At 53.9% G+C, this 17858-nt stretch overlaps 1 protein-coding gene across 13 annotated transcripts in view; it reads right to left on the bottom strand.

Moving 5' to 3' along the window:
- Nucleotides 1–17858, bottom strand: part of MACF1 (microtubule actin crosslinking factor 1) — a 129839-nt gene that overhangs the window by 68697 nt on the left and 43284 nt on the right. For 10 of the 13 annotated variants that reach the window (XM_065697621.1, XM_065697622.1, XM_065697630.1 and 7 more), the window contains exons 20-36: nt 17492–17617; nt 15203–15355; nt 14622–14776; nt 14117–14243; nt 13516–13699; nt 12784–12953; nt 12344–12522; nt 12004–12142; nt 10923–11116; nt 10603–10765; nt 10225–10308; nt 10015–10122; nt 9326–9424; nt 9019–9171; nt 8838–8926; nt 8289–8424; nt 270–5483 (exon numbers count right to left, since the gene is read on the bottom strand). In XM_065697621.1, the coding sequence (XP_065553693.1) occupies nt 270–5483; nt 8289–8424; nt 8838–8926; nt 9019–9171; nt 9326–9424; nt 10015–10122; nt 10225–10308; nt 10603–10765; nt 10923–11116; nt 12004–12142; nt 12344–12522; nt 12784–12953; nt 13516–13699; nt 14117–14243; nt 14622–14776; nt 15203–15355; nt 17492–17617 (7473 nt within the window). The remainder of the gene's footprint in view (nt 1–269; nt 5484–8288; nt 8425–8837; nt 8927–9018; nt 9172–9325; nt 9425–10014; nt 10123–10224; nt 10309–10602; nt 10766–10922; nt 11117–12003; nt 12143–12343; nt 12523–12783; nt 12954–13515; nt 13700–14116; nt 14244–14621; nt 14777–15202; nt 15356–17491; nt 17618–17858) is intronic. The other 3 variants (XM_065697631.1, XM_065697629.1, XM_065697628.1) reach the window with 1 other exon arrangement.

The raw sequence follows: 17858 nt of genomic DNA on the forward strand, positions 1-17858 counted from the left end.
AGTTACAGTAAAAGTGCCAAAAAGAGTCCTACTTATTAGTCATTTATAAGTAATGCTCCAGCAGAAAGAAGCCACAACTAAGCCCTGAGTGTTTTCAGTCAGACATCACTGGGTCCTTTGCCAAATCCATTGCAGCTGATGCTGCAGCATCAAGCTCAAATATTCACCCCTCACATTCTGGCTGTGCTGAGGATCTCAGGCACATTTAACATCAAACCTACACAAAGAGCTCATCAAAAACTGCTGAAGTACCAAAAGCATCAATTTACCTGCGCTGGTCTCGTGGATTCCCTCGAGGTTTCCAGCAGCTCCCCCTCCACTATCACAGGGAGGAGCAAGCTCCGGTCACCAGGACCTGGCTGCCTGCTCCTCTCCTGGGCTGTTTCCCCTTGGGATCTTGGGGGAGCAGGGGCACCTTCTTGCCCTGTGCTGACCTCCGCTGTTGGCTCTTGCTGTTTCTCTTCTCCAAGCTCAAGGACTGCAGCAGAGGTTTCCTCAGCTTCCCTGGGCTCCTCTCTGATAAGTAATTCCTGGGGCAGTTCGTCTGCTGCAGGGGCTGTGATGGACGCATCACCGGTGGCTTCCACCTTGGTGTCTTCCTGGCTCATCCTCTCCTCCAGGCTCAGTGCTGCTGAGGAATCCCATCCATTTCTGGTCCCACTTTCCATCACCTCTTGAGCTCCCTCTTGCCCTGGGGGGACAGGGGACACCTGAGCCCCGCTGAGGTTTTCTTTATCTTCCTCAGAGATAATCCTGGTGCTGGTTTCCTGTTTTGGTTCTGCTGTGCTCAGGACCAAGTCCTTCTCCTTCTTCCCTGGGATTTCTTTGGAAATCAGAGAAGGAAGGGACTGCTTTTCTGCAGATCTCTCTGGCTGAGCGCTGTCTCCTGCACTACTGATCTGCTTTGCTTTCTTTTTCTTTCTCTTCTGTTTCTGGGTGGGTTTTAGCTCCATTTCACTTGTTTTCTCCTGATCAACCGGACCTTCTGCACCCAGTCTCGGGGTTTCTCCTTCAGTGGGTTTGACAGCGCTTTCACCTGCAAGCTCATCTCCTTCAGGCTTTGTAGCGATGCTGGACTCAGGGGGCTCTGCAGACTCTGCAGGACTCCCCTCTTCCTTCCCTTGACCCACAGTAACAGATGCCCTCGGGGCTGCTGGTGGTACCCGGTCCAGGCTGCCTGCTCGTCCTCCTTGCTCAGAAGCTTCCACTGCACCTTCTTCACCTGCTGCAGCTCCCTCTGCACTTACAAACCCTCTCCTCCTCCTCCTCCTCTCCTCCTCCACACTGTGAAGCGCCTCCATGTCCTGCTCTTTCTCCAAGCCAAATCCTTCCACTTTCCCTGTCCCTTGATCTACCACTTCTCTCCTCGATTCCTTCCCCCAGGCAGTTCTCACCTGGGAGCTGCTTTTTGCCATCTCCGTTTCCATAGCCCTCACCACCACTGTCTCTCCAGGGAGAGGTGCTGCACCTAAACCTGAGGGGTATTCCGGAGTCAGCTGGACCATTTCTTGGGGATGGAGCACTAAACCATCCTCTGAAGCTTCTTGAGCTTTTGACTCCCTTTCTGTCGGTGTCACCGGGGGTCTTCCAGTGGCAGCAGTTGCACCACCAGCCACGTCGTAGCTCATGGCTTCAGGTTCAGGTTTGTGCTCAGCACCATCAGGCTTCTTGGCAGCACTGGTAGCACGGATGACCTCTTCCTCTTTTGGAGATACTTTTTCCTGCCGTTTATCTACTTCACAGACCTCAGATCCGTATTTGTCTTCGGATACGTGAGCACCCTGAAGACTGGCAGCTACTTTTTGGCTAATCAGTTCTTTTTCAACAGCTTCCTTTAAAGTCAACCTTTTCCCACTGCTCGCATCAACAATTCCCCCAGCCCTCATCTGGTTGGTGGCGATGAGCTCGGCCATGCCCTCATCCAGCAGCCCCTGCTCCACAGCAGCCCTCAGGGACAGCCTCTTGCTGACAGAGCCCTCCACAACCCCACCACCGTCTGCCTGCGCCTGCAGCACCCGCAGCGCGGGCACAGGGTCCACCTTGCCCAGCCGCATCGCTGCGGCGCACGTCAGCTTCTGCCCCGTCACCTCGTCCCGGATGGCGCGGAAGGGATGGACCTCCAGGTACCTCTGCCCAGACTCAATGTCGATTTTACACTTCTTGATGAACTCCGAGTAGGGAACGACCATGCAGGTCTCGGGATCTACGATCCCTTCTTTCATCTCTGGGGATGACAGGGCCTTCTCCGCAACCGATTTGGGCACCAAGCCCTCCTGCACTGCCTGACAGAGTGCCAGCCTATGGCCAGAAACAGGGTCAAAAATGCTTCCACTCCCAGCTTGGATTTCTTGCACTTTCCTCTGGAAGTCTGGACTAACGAGCCCTAAGGACACTGCCTGGGACAAAGGCAACTTCTCCTTTGTGTCTGGATGAACATAGTCCTGCAGACACACGCTTTCAGCTTTCCCAAGCTCCTCACGTAGATCTCCATCAATCAAACCGTGTTTCATCGCGTCATTTACCGACAGCCTCATTCCAGACACGTGATGGATGATTCCTCCCTCCGCAATCTGCTTGGTCAAGAGCTGAAAAGCTTTTTCCTTTCTCAGGAGCCCTTTTTCAACAGACTGTGCAACAGTCAGAGGTTGCTTGCTTTTAGGATCCACAATCCCACTGGTCTCAGCCTGTAAGCTAATGAGCTTCTGTCTGGTCCCCTCATCGGTACCTTTCCCTTTGGAAGCCTTTTCCAGCTTGACCAGCTCCTTCTGGCTTGCTGGCTCTATGAGGCCCAGATTTGAAGCCAAAGTGACTGACACTTTCTTGCCACGTTTCAAGTCAACAATCCCTCCAGTAACCACTTGCCCTTCCAAGATCCTCATTGCTGTTTCCTTGTCCAAAAGGCCAACGGCAGCAGCATCCTTGACAGAGTAGACAAAGTTATTGCCTGGGTCAAGAACACCACTTATTGCTTTGTCAGATGCAAGCACCTTCTGGAGAAGCCTCTCATCCATCAGACCTTCTTCAATGACATCCTCAGTGGTCAACGATTCACAGGTCTGAGGGTCAAAGAAGCCACTGAACATCTTCATCTTCTCCATGAGTTTCACAGCCGTGTGGCTGGGCACCACCCCGCAGGCGACTGCTTCATTCAGGAGCAGAGTCTTGCCTGTCTGCTCATGGACTATGCCACCTCTTTGGAGCTGTGTTAGGAGCATTTCCAAAGTGTCCTCTGCTTCCTGCCCTGCAGGGGCTGGCAGGGATGTTTCATCAATGCTCTCATCACCCAATGCTTCTTTCCCCTCTCCTTCTTCCACTTCCAATACACTTTCCATGTCTTTGCCTTGCCTCTCTGTTTGCTCCGCTGCTCCAGTTTCAGGGAGCACAATCTCCTCTCCTCCCAGCACACCATTCTCAATCATTTCCTCATGTAACATATAAATAACTCCAACATCTTCAGCCTCTGGTTCAGGTTGCTCCACATCCTGAGACCTCTCTGCCATGACTTCCAGTCTATCCCTATGTTCTGAAACACCCATCGATATGCAGATCTCACTTTTCACAACAACTGCTGCAACTTCTGATGCCCTCTTCTGATCTTCAGTCCCTTCCACCCCACCTACTGTAGTAGACTTGAAGTCTTCTTCCATCTCAATCATCATTTCTTCTGTTTCTCTGAATCCACTACCGAGCTCACCAGGATGTCCTGGCATTGGTAATTCTCCGTGGTGTTCATCCTTGCTTGTAGAATCTATTTCCTCTCTTCCAAACTCAGCATGAGTTTCACTCTTGACAGTAGCCTGTTCAGCATAAACCTGCTCCTGCTCCTGCTCCTGCTCCTGCTCCTGCTCCTCCACAAGCAGGACATCTTCTGCATCTTCCATCAGGAGGCTTTCAGGTCCCATCGCCACCTCCCCATTCTCCAAAGCGCTTACGGATGGTAGGGCCTTATCACTTTGCTCTTTTGAAGGAGCAAGTTGAAACTCAAGCTGCTGCAAAGCCAAACCATTGCAAGGCTCACTTTCAAGAGCCGCATTTGCCTTTGTCTCCTCAAAACCTTCATTGTCTTCCAACACGTATGCACAGGACCCGTTTTCTTGGGTTTGGATGAGGGCTTTAGTGAGATTGTTCAACTCTCCATCCACTAAGAGCAGCTTCTGGCCATCATGGATGTCGATGTAGCTGTGGGTCATCACGTGGAACATCAGCCGGTCGTCGTCACTCCTCAGCAGGGGGTCACTTTGCTCTTTGTGATCTGTGGGACTCCTTCCAGCAGAGCTCTGGCCATGCCTGCTTCTTGGGGAGCCAGCAAGCTGCACGCTGGCCACGACATCAGGCACGACTGTTGATTTCAGCTTGTTCACCACATCCCTCTCCAAGATGCCATGCTCAACAGCTTTCTTCCAGGACAACGCCTCAGTGGTTTCTGGTATAAATACACCCTTAATATGTTGCCTCTTGCTGAGAATCTTGTAAACCAACTCTGTGGACAGGATTCCTTGCTCTAAAGCATCCACAACCGGGACAATCTCCCCTGTCTCTGGCCACAGAAGCCCCATGAAGGCCCACAGGGATTCCAAGACCACCAATGCAATTCTTGGTGCAACCAACTCTTTCCTTACAGCTTCATCAATGGTCAGTCTCTCTCCCGTGATGGTATCGATGATGCCACCCGTCTGAAGCTGCCGGATAAGAAGTGTACATGCCAAATCCTGGTCAATTAAATTATGCCTCATGGCCTCATCCACAGTCAGCCTGTGCCCCGTCCTGGGGTCCACAATGCCACCAGCAAAGAGGTGGGCTTCCAGCAACCTGACCGTGACCTGCCTGTCTATCAGCCCCTCCTGGACCGCACGGAAGATGCTGACTTTCCTGCCTGAGCTCAAGCTGAGCATCCCACCCGCCAGCTGCTTGACTGGGAGCAGCCTCAGCCCCGTCTCTTGGTGGGTGATGCATCGGTGCATGAGCTCAAGCAGACTGACTTTCTCAGCAGTGTTGGGGTCAATCAAATCCTTGGCACCCTCCAGGTGAGACATGAGCCTGGAGTAAAGCTCGTGGGGAAGGAGCCCTTCTTGCACTGCTGCCTCCATGCTGATCCTGCCCTGATGGACTTTAAAGCCCCCAGTGACGAGCTCAGCTTCAAGTATCTTTAGCCCAATGCTCTCACTGATCCTCCCTTCTTCTATCGCAGCAACAACAGGTAGGAGCTGCCTCCCTTCACATCTGACTTCTTCCACTCGATGGAGAGCATCCTTCAATTCCTGCAGCACCTGGAATGTCCTGGGATCGATGAGGTTTCTTGCCAGACCTTCCTCCAAGGAGAGTTTCTCATTGGTCTCTGGAACAACTAAGTCAGATGTGATAACCTGGGCCTCCAAGAGCACAAGGCCAGTGTCCTGATCTATAAGACCTCTCTGCATGGCACCAAAGACAGGGAATATTTCTACGGTGCCAAGATCAATCACGCCTGCCACTGCTTCGCTGCCCTAGAACAGAAAGAGAAGGAAAAGAATTCAATCAAAATCGAGCATTTCAAGCATTTGGATTGCACGAGGGAGGTCTCAGCTTCAAAAAAAAAAAAACAAACCCAAAACCACCTAAACAGGCTAGAAAGCAAGTCCCAAAGTGTTTGAAATGCACCTCCAAAGGCACCACAGCACACAAATGGGTGCATTTGCTAGCCAACGTTGCCAGCAGTTTTAATGCTCATCTAGTCCATCACCCAGGGCAGCACTGAGATGCTTCCAACATCCACCAACAGGAATGCAGCAAAGCAGCAAGCAGCAAACCCCAGAGGTGCTCCTAATGCTCCATGGAGAAACAGAGAGAGGGAGACCAACAAGCACACCAAAGCTGCTCAACACCTCCACTTTAAAAAGGAAAGACAGCACGAATCCCACTGTGTACTCATAGAGCAGAAAAACCCCAAAGATGCCCACTCCAGGGCATCTAGGAATCTCTGCCAGCGTTGGCTCCTGCCGTGCTTTAAACCCTGCACTTCCCAAGCAGATCCCAAGAGCCAGGATGGCTGGGGAACCCCACAGCCCCCCGTGCCATTGAGCAGCTCCACAGCCTCACAGACTGGCCATGCATCAGGGCAGGAGTGCTGCATGCAGGGCTGCTCACCAGCACGACCACCGGCCCCTGCACCTCCGCACAGCCAGGGCTAGGGGAGGACTGTGATAGGTTGGAGGTCCCAGATGGGAACAGCCCATGTACTTTGGTGTTTCTGGAGGGGCTTTTCCCTTCTTTCCAGTATCCCTACAGGTAGGGCAATATTAAAATGATAAAGAGCAGCAGCTCTTTGGACATTTGGGTTTCTCCCAGTGCCATTGGTTGGGTATAAGGTGACCCAATCTTTTTGTGAGGATCGGGAGGAAGTAATGAGGACTGTGGGATGAATTCCTTTTGCATCCCAAACACCTTCTGGTATCTCTGTTTCATTGGTGGGTCTAACAGCACCAGTGGCTGGGGGTGCTTTGATCTGTGGAGACATGGTGAACCTGCCAGAGGAACCCTAAGCTTTCCACCACCATCACCAGCCTGTGACATGCACGTTCGGAGATGAACAAGCCATGGAAAGACAGAGAAGAGGAGGGGGAAAGAAAAGAGAAAAGAGAAAAAAGGAGATGGGAGGGAAGGGGGTAAAAGGCTTTTACTTACCCGAGTTGCAGGGTGTGCCTTGAGCAGTTAAAGACAGAGCCTTATGGAGCAGTTCAGCCGTGTCACACACAGTGTAAAGCTTGGTGTTAGCGTCCAGCATGCGACTGCTTTGTTTGCAAAAAGAACCCCCCACACAGGTCGTCCTCCTTCACCTTGTGTGTTTTGATAGTTTAAATCCCGGAGGGTTAGTTAAACTTGTAAGCAAGGATGTCAGTTAATCTCAAAACCAGTTGACATGAAACACAAACTGTACAGGACACATCATGCTCAATTTAGCGCGTTCTGCTTTGCACTCCCGTCTTTTGTAACTTCTCTTTGACAGTTGGATGTTCCCAGCAAGCAAATGTTAAAGAGTTCTTCATGCTCCCTCTACAGTGAAGCAACTGCACCGCACAAGAGCCGCAGGGATCATCCCATAGACGGGATCTATGGCAAAGCCCCATTGCCACCTCTCCTGTTGTTCCCTGGGCTTCATGGAGAGCGCAACTGTTCCAGCCTGAGCCCCAACGTGTGCTGATGCTGTAAGAAAACAAGCCCTGGAGCAGGCTTTTGCTGTCAAGTCATTTTCCCACCCAGGAGGGAGGAAAAGGGAAAGGAAAAAGCATCCCTTCTGCAGGCAGGCTGCTCCCAGCTGCTCTCTTGGCAGCAGCAGCATCAAAGCCACGATGGTTTAGCAGTGACTAGAGCCAGTTTGCTCACCACAAGCTTTCTGCTGCCAGCACAAGGGCTAAAAGGCTTGCACCAGAAAGCATTTACTGCACTGACACACCTGAAATGTGCTATAAAGTCCAATCTGGAGAGAAACACTCCATGGTTAGGTGGAAGCTGGACAAGCAGATTTCAAAGGAGCAGCCCATGAGCAGTTTGAACAGGGCTTCACTCACGGACCCAACAGCCAAACTCGGCATTACATGTCCAGATCTGAGCGGGCTGTTGCTTCAGAGTACAGGGAGCCAGCAAGCAAACACACAAATATATCATTGACACATGTATACACACTCACATAGCACAGACATGTATATCTGAATGACTGGAGACAGCTCTTAACAGAGGCAGTAAGGATGCGCTTCCAGCCCTCCCTACCCAGCGGAACACGGATGAGGACTGGTGGATGGGAACAGGGAATGGGTGCAGCTTGGGTTGTGAAGGTCTCCCAGGCCAGCTGAGGACCTCGTTCAGTTGAGCAACTTCGTTCAGAGACAAACCTCACCAGACCCTGCGATACATGAGACTGCAAATGTCCTTCTGCAGAAACCCACCTTCTTGCTCCCCTGCACACAGGCAGCACTGAGAGGGCATCCTGCAGAGGACACACATCTGCTAAAGGGACCCTTTCCATCTACACATTGCCCCACAAGCTGACCCTGGTGCACAGGGTCCATTGGAGAGGACAACTCTCCCATGACCTGGAAGGGCGCAGGTAAACGGCTCCTCCTGCTTGGCCTCCAGGGACCACCTCAGCTTTGGATAACGCATGGATGGAAGAGAAGGGAGGGCAACCACGTGCAAGTAAGAAAGCTGACAGTGGCCGGTGGCCACAAGAAACACAACCAAGGAAAACCTTTTCACACGCTGAGGAGCAGCCTGTGTCCATGTGGCCACAGGACCGAGCAGGGAGCAGTCAGTACCTTGTGCTCTGTCTCCTGAGCCAGCTGGTTCTGGAGCTGCTGGAGCTGCTCCGTGGAGTCGCTGCACAGCTCCTGGTAGGTCTCCTTCAAAGCACCGAGCTGAGCGGAAATCTGCTCCTTCTCCGGATGGGAAAGCCTGCAAAGGGAAGGGGAAACCTGTCAGGGAACGTGCACAGCCCAGCTCCACAGAATTGCCATGCTCTTCTTGTGAAGGCAAAGACCAAACCCACTACAAGTGCTCCCTCCCCACTGTCTGGCTCAGCTAAAACCAGCACGGGTCAGTGTGCTGAGCAAAGGCTGTTACAATGTGAGTTGTAACACACAAACTCCCAAATATACAGGGATGGGTCACTACTAAAGGGGATTAATGTTGTCACAACAGCGTAAACGGGTGGCGTATTTCATAGCTCTTGGTGCAGAGAAGAAAGAGACAACTGTCACATGCAGCTCATCGCTGTTTCTAATGGGACTCGGGCACTGGACCCCAGCCCACGGCCCCAGCTCCCCCCAGTGCTCTCCCTCCCCGGCCCCTCCTCACACCACACTCACTTGTGGCTGTGCTTTGCCAGGAAGATCTGTGAAGTTTTGATGGCCTCAGAGACCTGCTCCTTCTTCGCAGCCAGCTCCTCATTCAGGGCCTTTCAAAACCAGACACGAAAGGAAGATGCTTACTTCAGCTGTGGAAGCAGAGCAGCAGTTAAGCACTGACTGCCTCCTGCCCCTGCTTTACCTGCTGCTCCGAGATGGATTTCTCGATGTCGCCCAGCTCCCTGCTCCCAGCAGCAGCCATCCTGCCTTGCACACTCTGCTTCAAGCCCGCAGCCCAGCCCAGCAGTTCCTTCACCTTGTCCACATGCTCCTGCTTCTCCTCCTCTACTACTTTCTGCAAACAGAGGAAGGAAACCACGTCAAAGGGGTCCCAGACTCCCAAAGGCTCTCAGAGGCAGCATCCGGGATGTAACCTCAACATGGAGCAGCACCCTTAGGGTGCTAGGGAATGAGCCTGGACAGAGTTCAGCCCTGTACAACACCCTTACCTCTTCCTCCTCCAGACGCCGGAGAGCATCGCTGATGTACTTCACGTGCTGTGTGGTTAATGTCACCAGAGCTGTGTAGCGAGTCCGTAAATCCATAAACTGCGAAGGGGGAGAGGGGGAAATGGGGCACATCCACCACAACTGGCAGATCCCCAGTGATGTACTTTACACTACAGGACCCGATGCACCACCTCTCGCTTGGAAAGCCCCCAGACACCTCACAGACCCAGCACAGCATCAGTGAAACACAGCAAGTCTGACAGGCAGGGCTGTGGCCACACACAGCATCCTGCACGACACTGAGCAAAGGGGAGATGCCGGTCATGGACACAGGGATGCTCAGCTCTTACAGAGGACTACCAGGATCTTTACTACCCACACAGAGCAGACAGGACCTCGCGGCCCTAAGGGCCTCACCCCAAGGATCCACACACAGGAGCACTGCGTGGTGCTGCTGTTATTTACCTCGCAAGGCTGAGGGGCTGAGCCGAACCTATTGGATTTGACCCAGGGATTCCTAGGAGCATGGGGATGTTCTGCCTGGTGCTTAGAGCATCCCCTCTGGCTATGGGGAAAAGCAGCCAGGGTGGAAACCGTAGCAGTCCCAGGGAGTTGAGCAGAAAGGAGCTTGTTTCAGAGGCTGCTCGGTGTTGAAGAACCCCCCCTCAAAATCCCTCTCCTGCTCCTACCTCCTGCGTGATGGCATCCGAGGACGAGAGCATCCGCCGGCGCTTCATGGGCGACTTCTGCTGCGACTCCACGAACGCCCTGTACGTCATGAGCTGCAGCTCGTAGTCCTGCAAACGCAACCAGGGTGGAGAGACATGGAGCATGGAGATGCAAATGTAGGACCGTTTGGGCCCAGCCAGCCTCGTGTAGGTGCAGGAGGGACCATGTACCTTGACAGCAGCTGAGTATTGCTGGGAGAACTTCTGACACTGGTCCAGTTTGGCTTGATTGTTCTCGATTTCTGCAGCCAAAGCCTTCACCAAACGGAAGCAAAAGCAATTGTTAGGATGGCTGCCATGCGTGCTGAGCCGAATTCCCATCCCCAGCCCTCCCCTTCTGGGTAAAGTCTTTAAACTCTTCCATTTTGATGCATGGCCTCATCTCCACCTCAAACTAAGCTGAGTTTCTCCACGTCCCAGACCCCCAGCTCAGGCCTGCAGCCTCTTCCCCACCACACTTCATCATTCGAAGCTCACAGATAAAGCTTTAGTAAAAGAGAAGTGACGCGGTCACTGCAGCAGCTGAGGCACCACCAGGTCCCTCCTCACCGTCTGCTGGCTCAGCTGCTCCGACAGCACCCGGCTGTCCTCCGCCTGCCCGGGCTTCATCAGCTCCTGCTGCACCGTGATCTCCTCGATCCACTGGATCAGGGCACTGTGGCACTGCCGGTAGTCACTCAGCACCTCCTGGATGCTCTCCAGCTCTGCATGGCTGCGAGAACCAAGACAAGTAAGAGGAGAGTGAAATGGCACCAGAGGCTATAGGGATATCCCAGGCACCGGCAGGAATCCCATCTGGAAAAACGTGGCTGCTAACAAGCGTGATCCAAGCTCTCAGCTGAAGCACGGAAGCGGATCTGGAGGCTCACCGGGTCTCAATCTGGGCACAGACGCGCTGCCAGCGGTCCCAGAGCTGGGCCCCCTTCTCCTGGTAGCGCTCAAGGTCGATGCTGCGCTCCTGCCGCAGCCGGTAGAGCTGCTCCCCCACCACCTTCGCCTTCGCCAGCTCCTCCTCCAGTGTGGAGAACATGGAGCCCTTGTCCTTCACCTCCCCGAGCCACTGCTGTGAAACGAGAGAGAGGCAGCACCGGGTCAATGCCATGGAAAGCAAAAGGCACAATTGGTCAGAGATGCCCTCCTGGACGGGGCTGATTTGCCTGAGAAGGGGTTTATCTCTCCTTAACCTGCCAAGAACAGGCTGATTACAGGAGGTATAAAACGCAGGGGACCATGTTCCCAGCATGGAGCAAGACAGATTGGTTTAGCCCCTGCCCTACAGCAACAGGAAGCCCAAGATGCTCACATACACTCTATGAGAGAGAGTACAAGCTATAGCTGCTCCTCCACCTTTCCAAAGCAATAAGGGGTCACATAAACAGCACAAAATCCTCCTAGCAGCTATACTAAGGCAAGAAAAGTGTCACAGAGTACAGACTGGGCAGGAAAAGTGCAGAAGGCTGACAAATAGCCACAAAGATGATTAAGGGAGTGGAACATCTCCCTTGAGGGAGCTGGGTCTCTTTAGCTTGGAGAAGAGGAGACTGAGGGGTGACCTCATCAATGTTTACAAATATGTGAAGGGTAGGTGTCAGGATGATGGAGCTAGGCTTTTTTCAGTGATATCCAGTGATAGGACAAGGGGCAATGGGTGTAAACTGGAGCATAGGAAGTTCCACGTTAACATCAGGAAGAACTTCTTTACTGTAAGAGTGACAGAGCACTGGAACAGGTTGCCCAGGGGGGTTGTGGAGTCTCCTACACTGGAGATATTCAAGGCCCGCCTGGACAAGTTCCTGTGTGATGTACTGTAGGTTACCCTGCTCTTGCAGGGGGGTTGGACTAGATGATCTTTTGAGGTCCCTTCCAACCCTTGGGATTCTGTGATTCTGTGAAATGTCAAAGCATTGGCTGGTCTCTGCCTGCCCACCCCGGGAGGTGACCAGCACCAACCTGTAAGGCTGCTCTGTGGGACTGGATAGCGGCCAGGTCAGCGGGCACTGCCTCCTCTTGGCTCAGCTTAACCTCATACCCTTTGACCAGAGATTCTGCCCCTTGGGTGTTACGAATAATAACATCAACCGTCTTCAACCTGCAAAGCAAACAGAGGCAGCACAATGACACCCAAAATTTGGCAGAGATCCTCTCGGATCTGTTTGCAACATATGCCACAGAGGGATGGAGCTCAGTTACGCTCCAGTGCGGCGTGTGTTAGAGGCCCAGAGGAAACATCTTTAGCAGAACTGGGTGGATTCAAGCAGGTATTTGGGAACAGAGGCATGTCCTGACTCACTTTTGCAGGTAGGCGGAAGACAGCCCATGCATCTGGTCCATCTTGCTCACCACCAAGTCGAGTTCAGAACGCAGGTGGGGTGTGCTGGACCCTGCGGGTGCCTTGTTGAGGAAGCTGTAGCATCTCTCCGAAACAAACCGCAGGTCCGACTGCAGCCGCTGCAGATCCTCCTGCATCCGCTATGGCAGGAACGGGAAGAACGTGAAAGGAATGCCCAAGCAGGTGGAGAAAAAGCAGGATTGCCCCGGGCAAAGGGGGTGATGCGAAATGAAGCAACTGGAGAGGTTTCCTGCTACCTCCTGTGCAGCAGGATCCCCTCGATCCCTGCACAGTCACGCACCCACCACCCTCACATCCCCCCATAGAAGATAAAGCTGGCTTTGGCACATGCTGAAGACCAGTGGCCACCACCTCCCTGTCCTCCCCAACCCAGCACTGACCTCCTGCTCTGCAATGCGGATGGTGTTTTCCTGGATAGTGTCAGCATCCGCTCGGGCGCTGCTGGGGGCCTGGATGCGGCTCACGAGCCGCTGCTCGCACTCCTCCAGGCGCAGGCGGATGTTCTTCAGCTCCGAGAGATACGTCCTGGCAACGGTCTCGTCCTTGTCTTCTGCAAGCCACAGACAAACCAAATCAGCAGCTCCATCAACCCTGGCTGGTGTCTGCCTCACATGGGACCTGCCGGGGGCCCCGGAGCCAAATGCAGCATCGCAGTGACACCGAGGCACCGGATGTCTGCTCAGATGGGAACTGAGTCAACCAAATCATCTCATTCACATACAGCCGAAAATGAGCCCAGCCACAAGGCACCAGGAGCAAACTGGAGTCCCTGGTCTTAGTGGGATTCACAGCATCGCTGTGTCACGCGTGTCACCACCACATCTGTTTTCCTAAAGAGCCCCTTGCTCAGAATGCATCCTCACGACTAAGCCTGTCTCCGACAATAATAGGCCAAGAGGAGTCAGCAGTTAAGCTGAAGCTGCAAAGTCAAGTCCTCTCTACAGGAACATCGCTGGACAAAGGCCCAACACTTGAATGGATGGAGAACCAAGGAGAGCAGCTGCTCACACCATCAACGAGCTAGCCCAGAAAGAAAACAAAGCCATCCCATAAATCCTTTGCTTATGAGTCCCCACAGCTCCTGGTTAATCCATCAGCCCTTTGAAGCTCACCGTTCTCCATGGACTCCAGCAGCTGCCGGATGTGTTCCTTGGAAGACTCCACTTCCTCCTCCAGGCGCAGCCGGTCCGACACGGAGAAGAGCTCCGAGTCCCGGCTGTCCTGCAGGAAGTCCTCGTAGTGCGCCTGGAGGCTCTTCATGGCTTGCTGGCACTCCCCTTGCGCCAAGGACCGGAGCTGCACGTGGAAAAGCAGCACATGGAGCCCCCGGGAATGACTTCAATGCAGCACCTGAGGCCCCCCTGCCCAGCTCAATCGCCTGAGTTTGCCGAGTGAGGAGTTCTGTGCAGAGGAGAAGCCGAGCTCCCCCGTACCAGCCCCACACCTCCCTCCAGCCTTGCTCGCTCCCTAATGTAACGCTCGGTCCACAGTCTCTTATCCCTGTCACAGGTCAGCAGCAAACTGCTGATGCTCTTTCCATTGGGAAAAACCACCACCATTTTGCACAGAACCCCCAGGCTCAGGTTTTCCCAATGTTCAAAGACCTTTGACTTCCCCAGCCTCACAGTCTCCGGTCTTCCCTTTCTCCTCAGCCTCATGAAGAAGCCTGGACAGTGACCGACACAGATCCAGGCAGAGAAGCTCCCACTGTACCTTTTCCATGCTGAAGCTTTGCACCAGGGCTATGTCCTTCCGCAGGTAGTTCCAGGAGATGAGGCTCTTTGTGTTCATGTGCAGCTGGTGCCAGAGAGCCATCACTTTCTGGTACAACTGTTCTATCCTGCCAGGGGAAGGAGCAGATCCATCAGTGCTGGATCTCCGCAGCACGCTCAGCCCTGACCCTGTTAACCCACCAGCCATCGCTGCCAGCCAGCAGCCCACCAAGCCAACAAGCCCTGGTCCCGCTGTCCGGTGCCAGAGATCCCTGCAGGGATCCCTAGTCCCATATCTTCATTTTCTCTAAGCTACTATAGCAGTTGCTGCAATGGAGTTTGCAGCTGTATAACCATGAGGGATTCCTTCCTTTGCCCCAGACCAGCCATGCCATCCATTCCTGTTCCTCCACCCCAGCTCCTCTCCCATTCCCACCCCAGCTCTGCCCTCTCCCCATCTCCCTGCCATTGCACATCAGCCTCCCCCACAGTAGAGACCAAGTTACCTGCTGGCCACCTCGATGGCCTCTTTGTTGGGCGGGGGGATCAGGAAACACACAGAAGGCACCATGGCCTCATTCCCTGTGGGGCTGATCACCTTCCACTTGGTCCTCTGGGAATTGTCCTCCAGCACACACTCGTCATTCCTGCAGATGGTGATCTGCAAGGACACCAACACCATCACAACCCAGCAGTGGGGCTGCACACAACTGCCCTTGCTGCCAGCTTCCATAAATATATATCCCTATATCATATATTTACGATATATACATCCCTATAGCAGTGCCAAGAGTGCATCAAGCTCATGTCTGGAAAGGAAGGGCAGGAGTTGGTTGCCACCACGTGCTTATTTGGCTGAGGCCGATGAAGCCCATCCTTGGGGAAAAAGGACTTTAGCTCCTGCCCAGAATAAATCTGAGACATGGAAATCCGCTCCAGGAAAAACAGCCGTGCAAATAGCTTCTCCTTCCCACTCTGTTCCTGCTTTCCATTGACAGACGCCACGGGGCTCATCCTAAACTACCCCGGGCGTTGCTCCCCTGCCTCACCCCTGCCTTCCCTTTCACCAACACCTTCCAGCCCTCACCTCGATCTGCCGATAGTCACAAACAGCCTTGATGGGGATCGTGCTCCTCACGAGGTGCTCCGGGTTCCTGGGCCGCAGCTGAACGATGCTTTTGGAGCGTCCCACCAGGCTGGCGACGGAGCTCTTGGACTGGATGAGCTGCTCCTTCTCGTCCTGGCAGAGAGAAGGGTGACGGGGGGGGTTACTCGAGGCAGGGGCATCTCCGCACCTCCCACCCCAACGCTGGCCTGGAGGAGCTACGCTGGGATCTCAGGGGCTGAACAAACACATCGGGAGGATCCTGCTGCCCTAACGGGGTGGGAAAAGCAGGAGATGGGATGGGAGAACGGACTTCACGTCGGGGTGGGTCCTCTCGTCTACTACTCCCCCTGCCCTGCAAAGCCGCATGCACGCCTCTGGCTCTGTTGCTGCGAGGACAAGAACACGTTTTCTTTCAAAAGGGAAAGAAAGAGAACACAGCAGACACCAAAATGAACGTCCCAGGAGGTATAAGGGGCTGTCCTTACAGGACAAGCTCCAGCCCAAAGCCGGGACATTCAGTTTTCTGGAGGAGAAACCACAGAAGCATGCTCCCTTTTCTAAAGCAAAGGATGAAGGCATGTGAAAACCAATGACTGGAATGGGAACACGACGAATTACGTGGATAAAACATCTGGGGAGAAGGGGCTAACGGCGGAGTGATCACACAGGCCTCTGGCTGTGGGCAGAAACCTCTCAAGTGCAGGAGGATGCTGGGTACTGATTCCAACAAGTCCCTGCTGGGCTCGGTGGTGGGACAACCCAGGGCACTGGTGGCAAAGTCCCTGGAAGAGCCTCTGGCACCAGCAGAGACCTGTGGGGATGCTGGCACCAGCAGAGACCTGTGTGGATCACTGCACTGGCAGCTGGTGTGATTAGTGGCAGCTCAGCCTGTTCTGGCTGCAGAGGTTTAAAAAGGATCCCAGGAACACGTTCTCCTTCATGCTTGGTATTCCCGGGGCTGGTTAGTTGCTAACAACAGTGGAGGATAACTTAATGGCCAAAAAAAAAAAAGGAAAAAGAAAAGAATAAATGATTAAATAAACTACCTGTGCCTGTCCCAGGGAGCATGATTGGAAGAAATACAACTTTAACTCATCAGGTAAGAAAGAGTAACAGAGCTGAGCCCTGCAGTCGTGGCCACGCTCCGGCTGCCCGGATGAGCCTCTCCCCACCCGGCCAGTGCCCGCCGGACTCCTGGAATTGCAGAGCTCACCAATACGGGCACCAGGAGCTCTATGCCCTGGTAGTGCTGGAGAACAGACCAGGACAACCCCAAGACCATGACAGAGAGGCCGGGAGCCCCCGGGAGAGAAGACGGTGAGTCCTAGTCCAGCTGATGAACCCATCACCAACACCCCCTAAGGGCATCCCCATTCCCTGGGGACACGCTGGAGATCAGCGCTGTGCACCAAGAGCAAAGCCGAAGCAGCCACCTGCCTCCACACCCTCAAATGGCACCTCCTGGCCCTTCCACCTCAGTGGTTGCCCACAGCCCAAACCCTCCTCTGTCCCTGGTTTCAAACCCCATCTGATGCTCAGCGCCTTGGGTGTTGGTTTCTGGTTGTGTTTCTTTCAGGCCAATTCGGATGAGGATATCACAGCATGATCACGGTCATCTGCTCTCTGCTACGCTGCAGCTAAGCCAGGGCACGTGTGTGGAGCTCAGCACTGCTCCCATCCCCACGCACAGCCAGGCTGCCCTGGCTCTGCCCCCAACGGCACAGCACCATGGATTAACACGGGATTTAGTCTGGATGAAGAGCAGGCATTTCTCTGTATCCTAGTGAGCACCAGCTCAAAGGCAGAAACTGGAGCATCCTACAGGCTCTGCGCCTCCCTTGGTAGAACTCAACTGGCTCCATGCCGACCAGGATGGCAGGATGGACACCAATGGGAAGAACTAGCCCACATGTTAAGCTCGGAGCTTGCACAGGCAGCACAAGCTGCCTGCTCTTCATCCCGAAGCTACAGTGACCCACTGGCTGCTGTAACTGAGATCCAGCTACCATCAGCAGCGTTAAGTCCACACAGGAGTGCACAACGTGCACTCCATGACCACGTACAAACACGCGCAGCAGCTCCAAAGAGAAGCGAAGCATTGACCAAGATGGAGAAACAAATCACATCACATAAACCTGCATCGCTGCGGGAATGAAAGGAGCCCAGTTTTCCCTGGGAAGCAAGAGGTGCCTCAAGCAACGCTGCTGGACCGGAGCAAGAAGGCCACCCATTGCCCGCCCAGGGTGGTGGGGGTGCCGGAGAACCCACCATGGAGTCCTGCAGGAGGTCCTCCAGCCGCGTCAGGCTCGTGTTATGGTCGCAGGAATACTTCCTTTTGATGGAGTCCTGCAGGTTGCGCAGGTAGGTCTCCAACTCCCGGGCATCGCTGAAGTACTGCAAAGGCAACGAGGGTCACAGAAACCTGCCCAAGCCCTGGGAGCAGTCAGCAGCACACTGCAGACCACCCCCTCAGCACCTCAACCAGGAACTCCAAATGCTGTTCTGGTCTTAAGGTTGCAAGGGCAGCGAGCATCCCACATGGATGGCCACAACTACATGGAAACAGATCCCTTTTGCCCTAGCGAGACATCCCCAGAGAGCAGCTAAGGGGAATGAGATGATTCAGGAGCATGCA

This window comes from Lathamus discolor, chromosome 18 (genome assembly GCF_037157495.1).
Source record: "Lathamus discolor isolate bLatDis1 chromosome 18, bLatDis1.hap1, whole genome shotgun sequence".
Taxonomy (NCBI): Eukaryota; Metazoa; Chordata; class Aves; order Psittaciformes; family Psittacidae; genus Lathamus; species Lathamus discolor.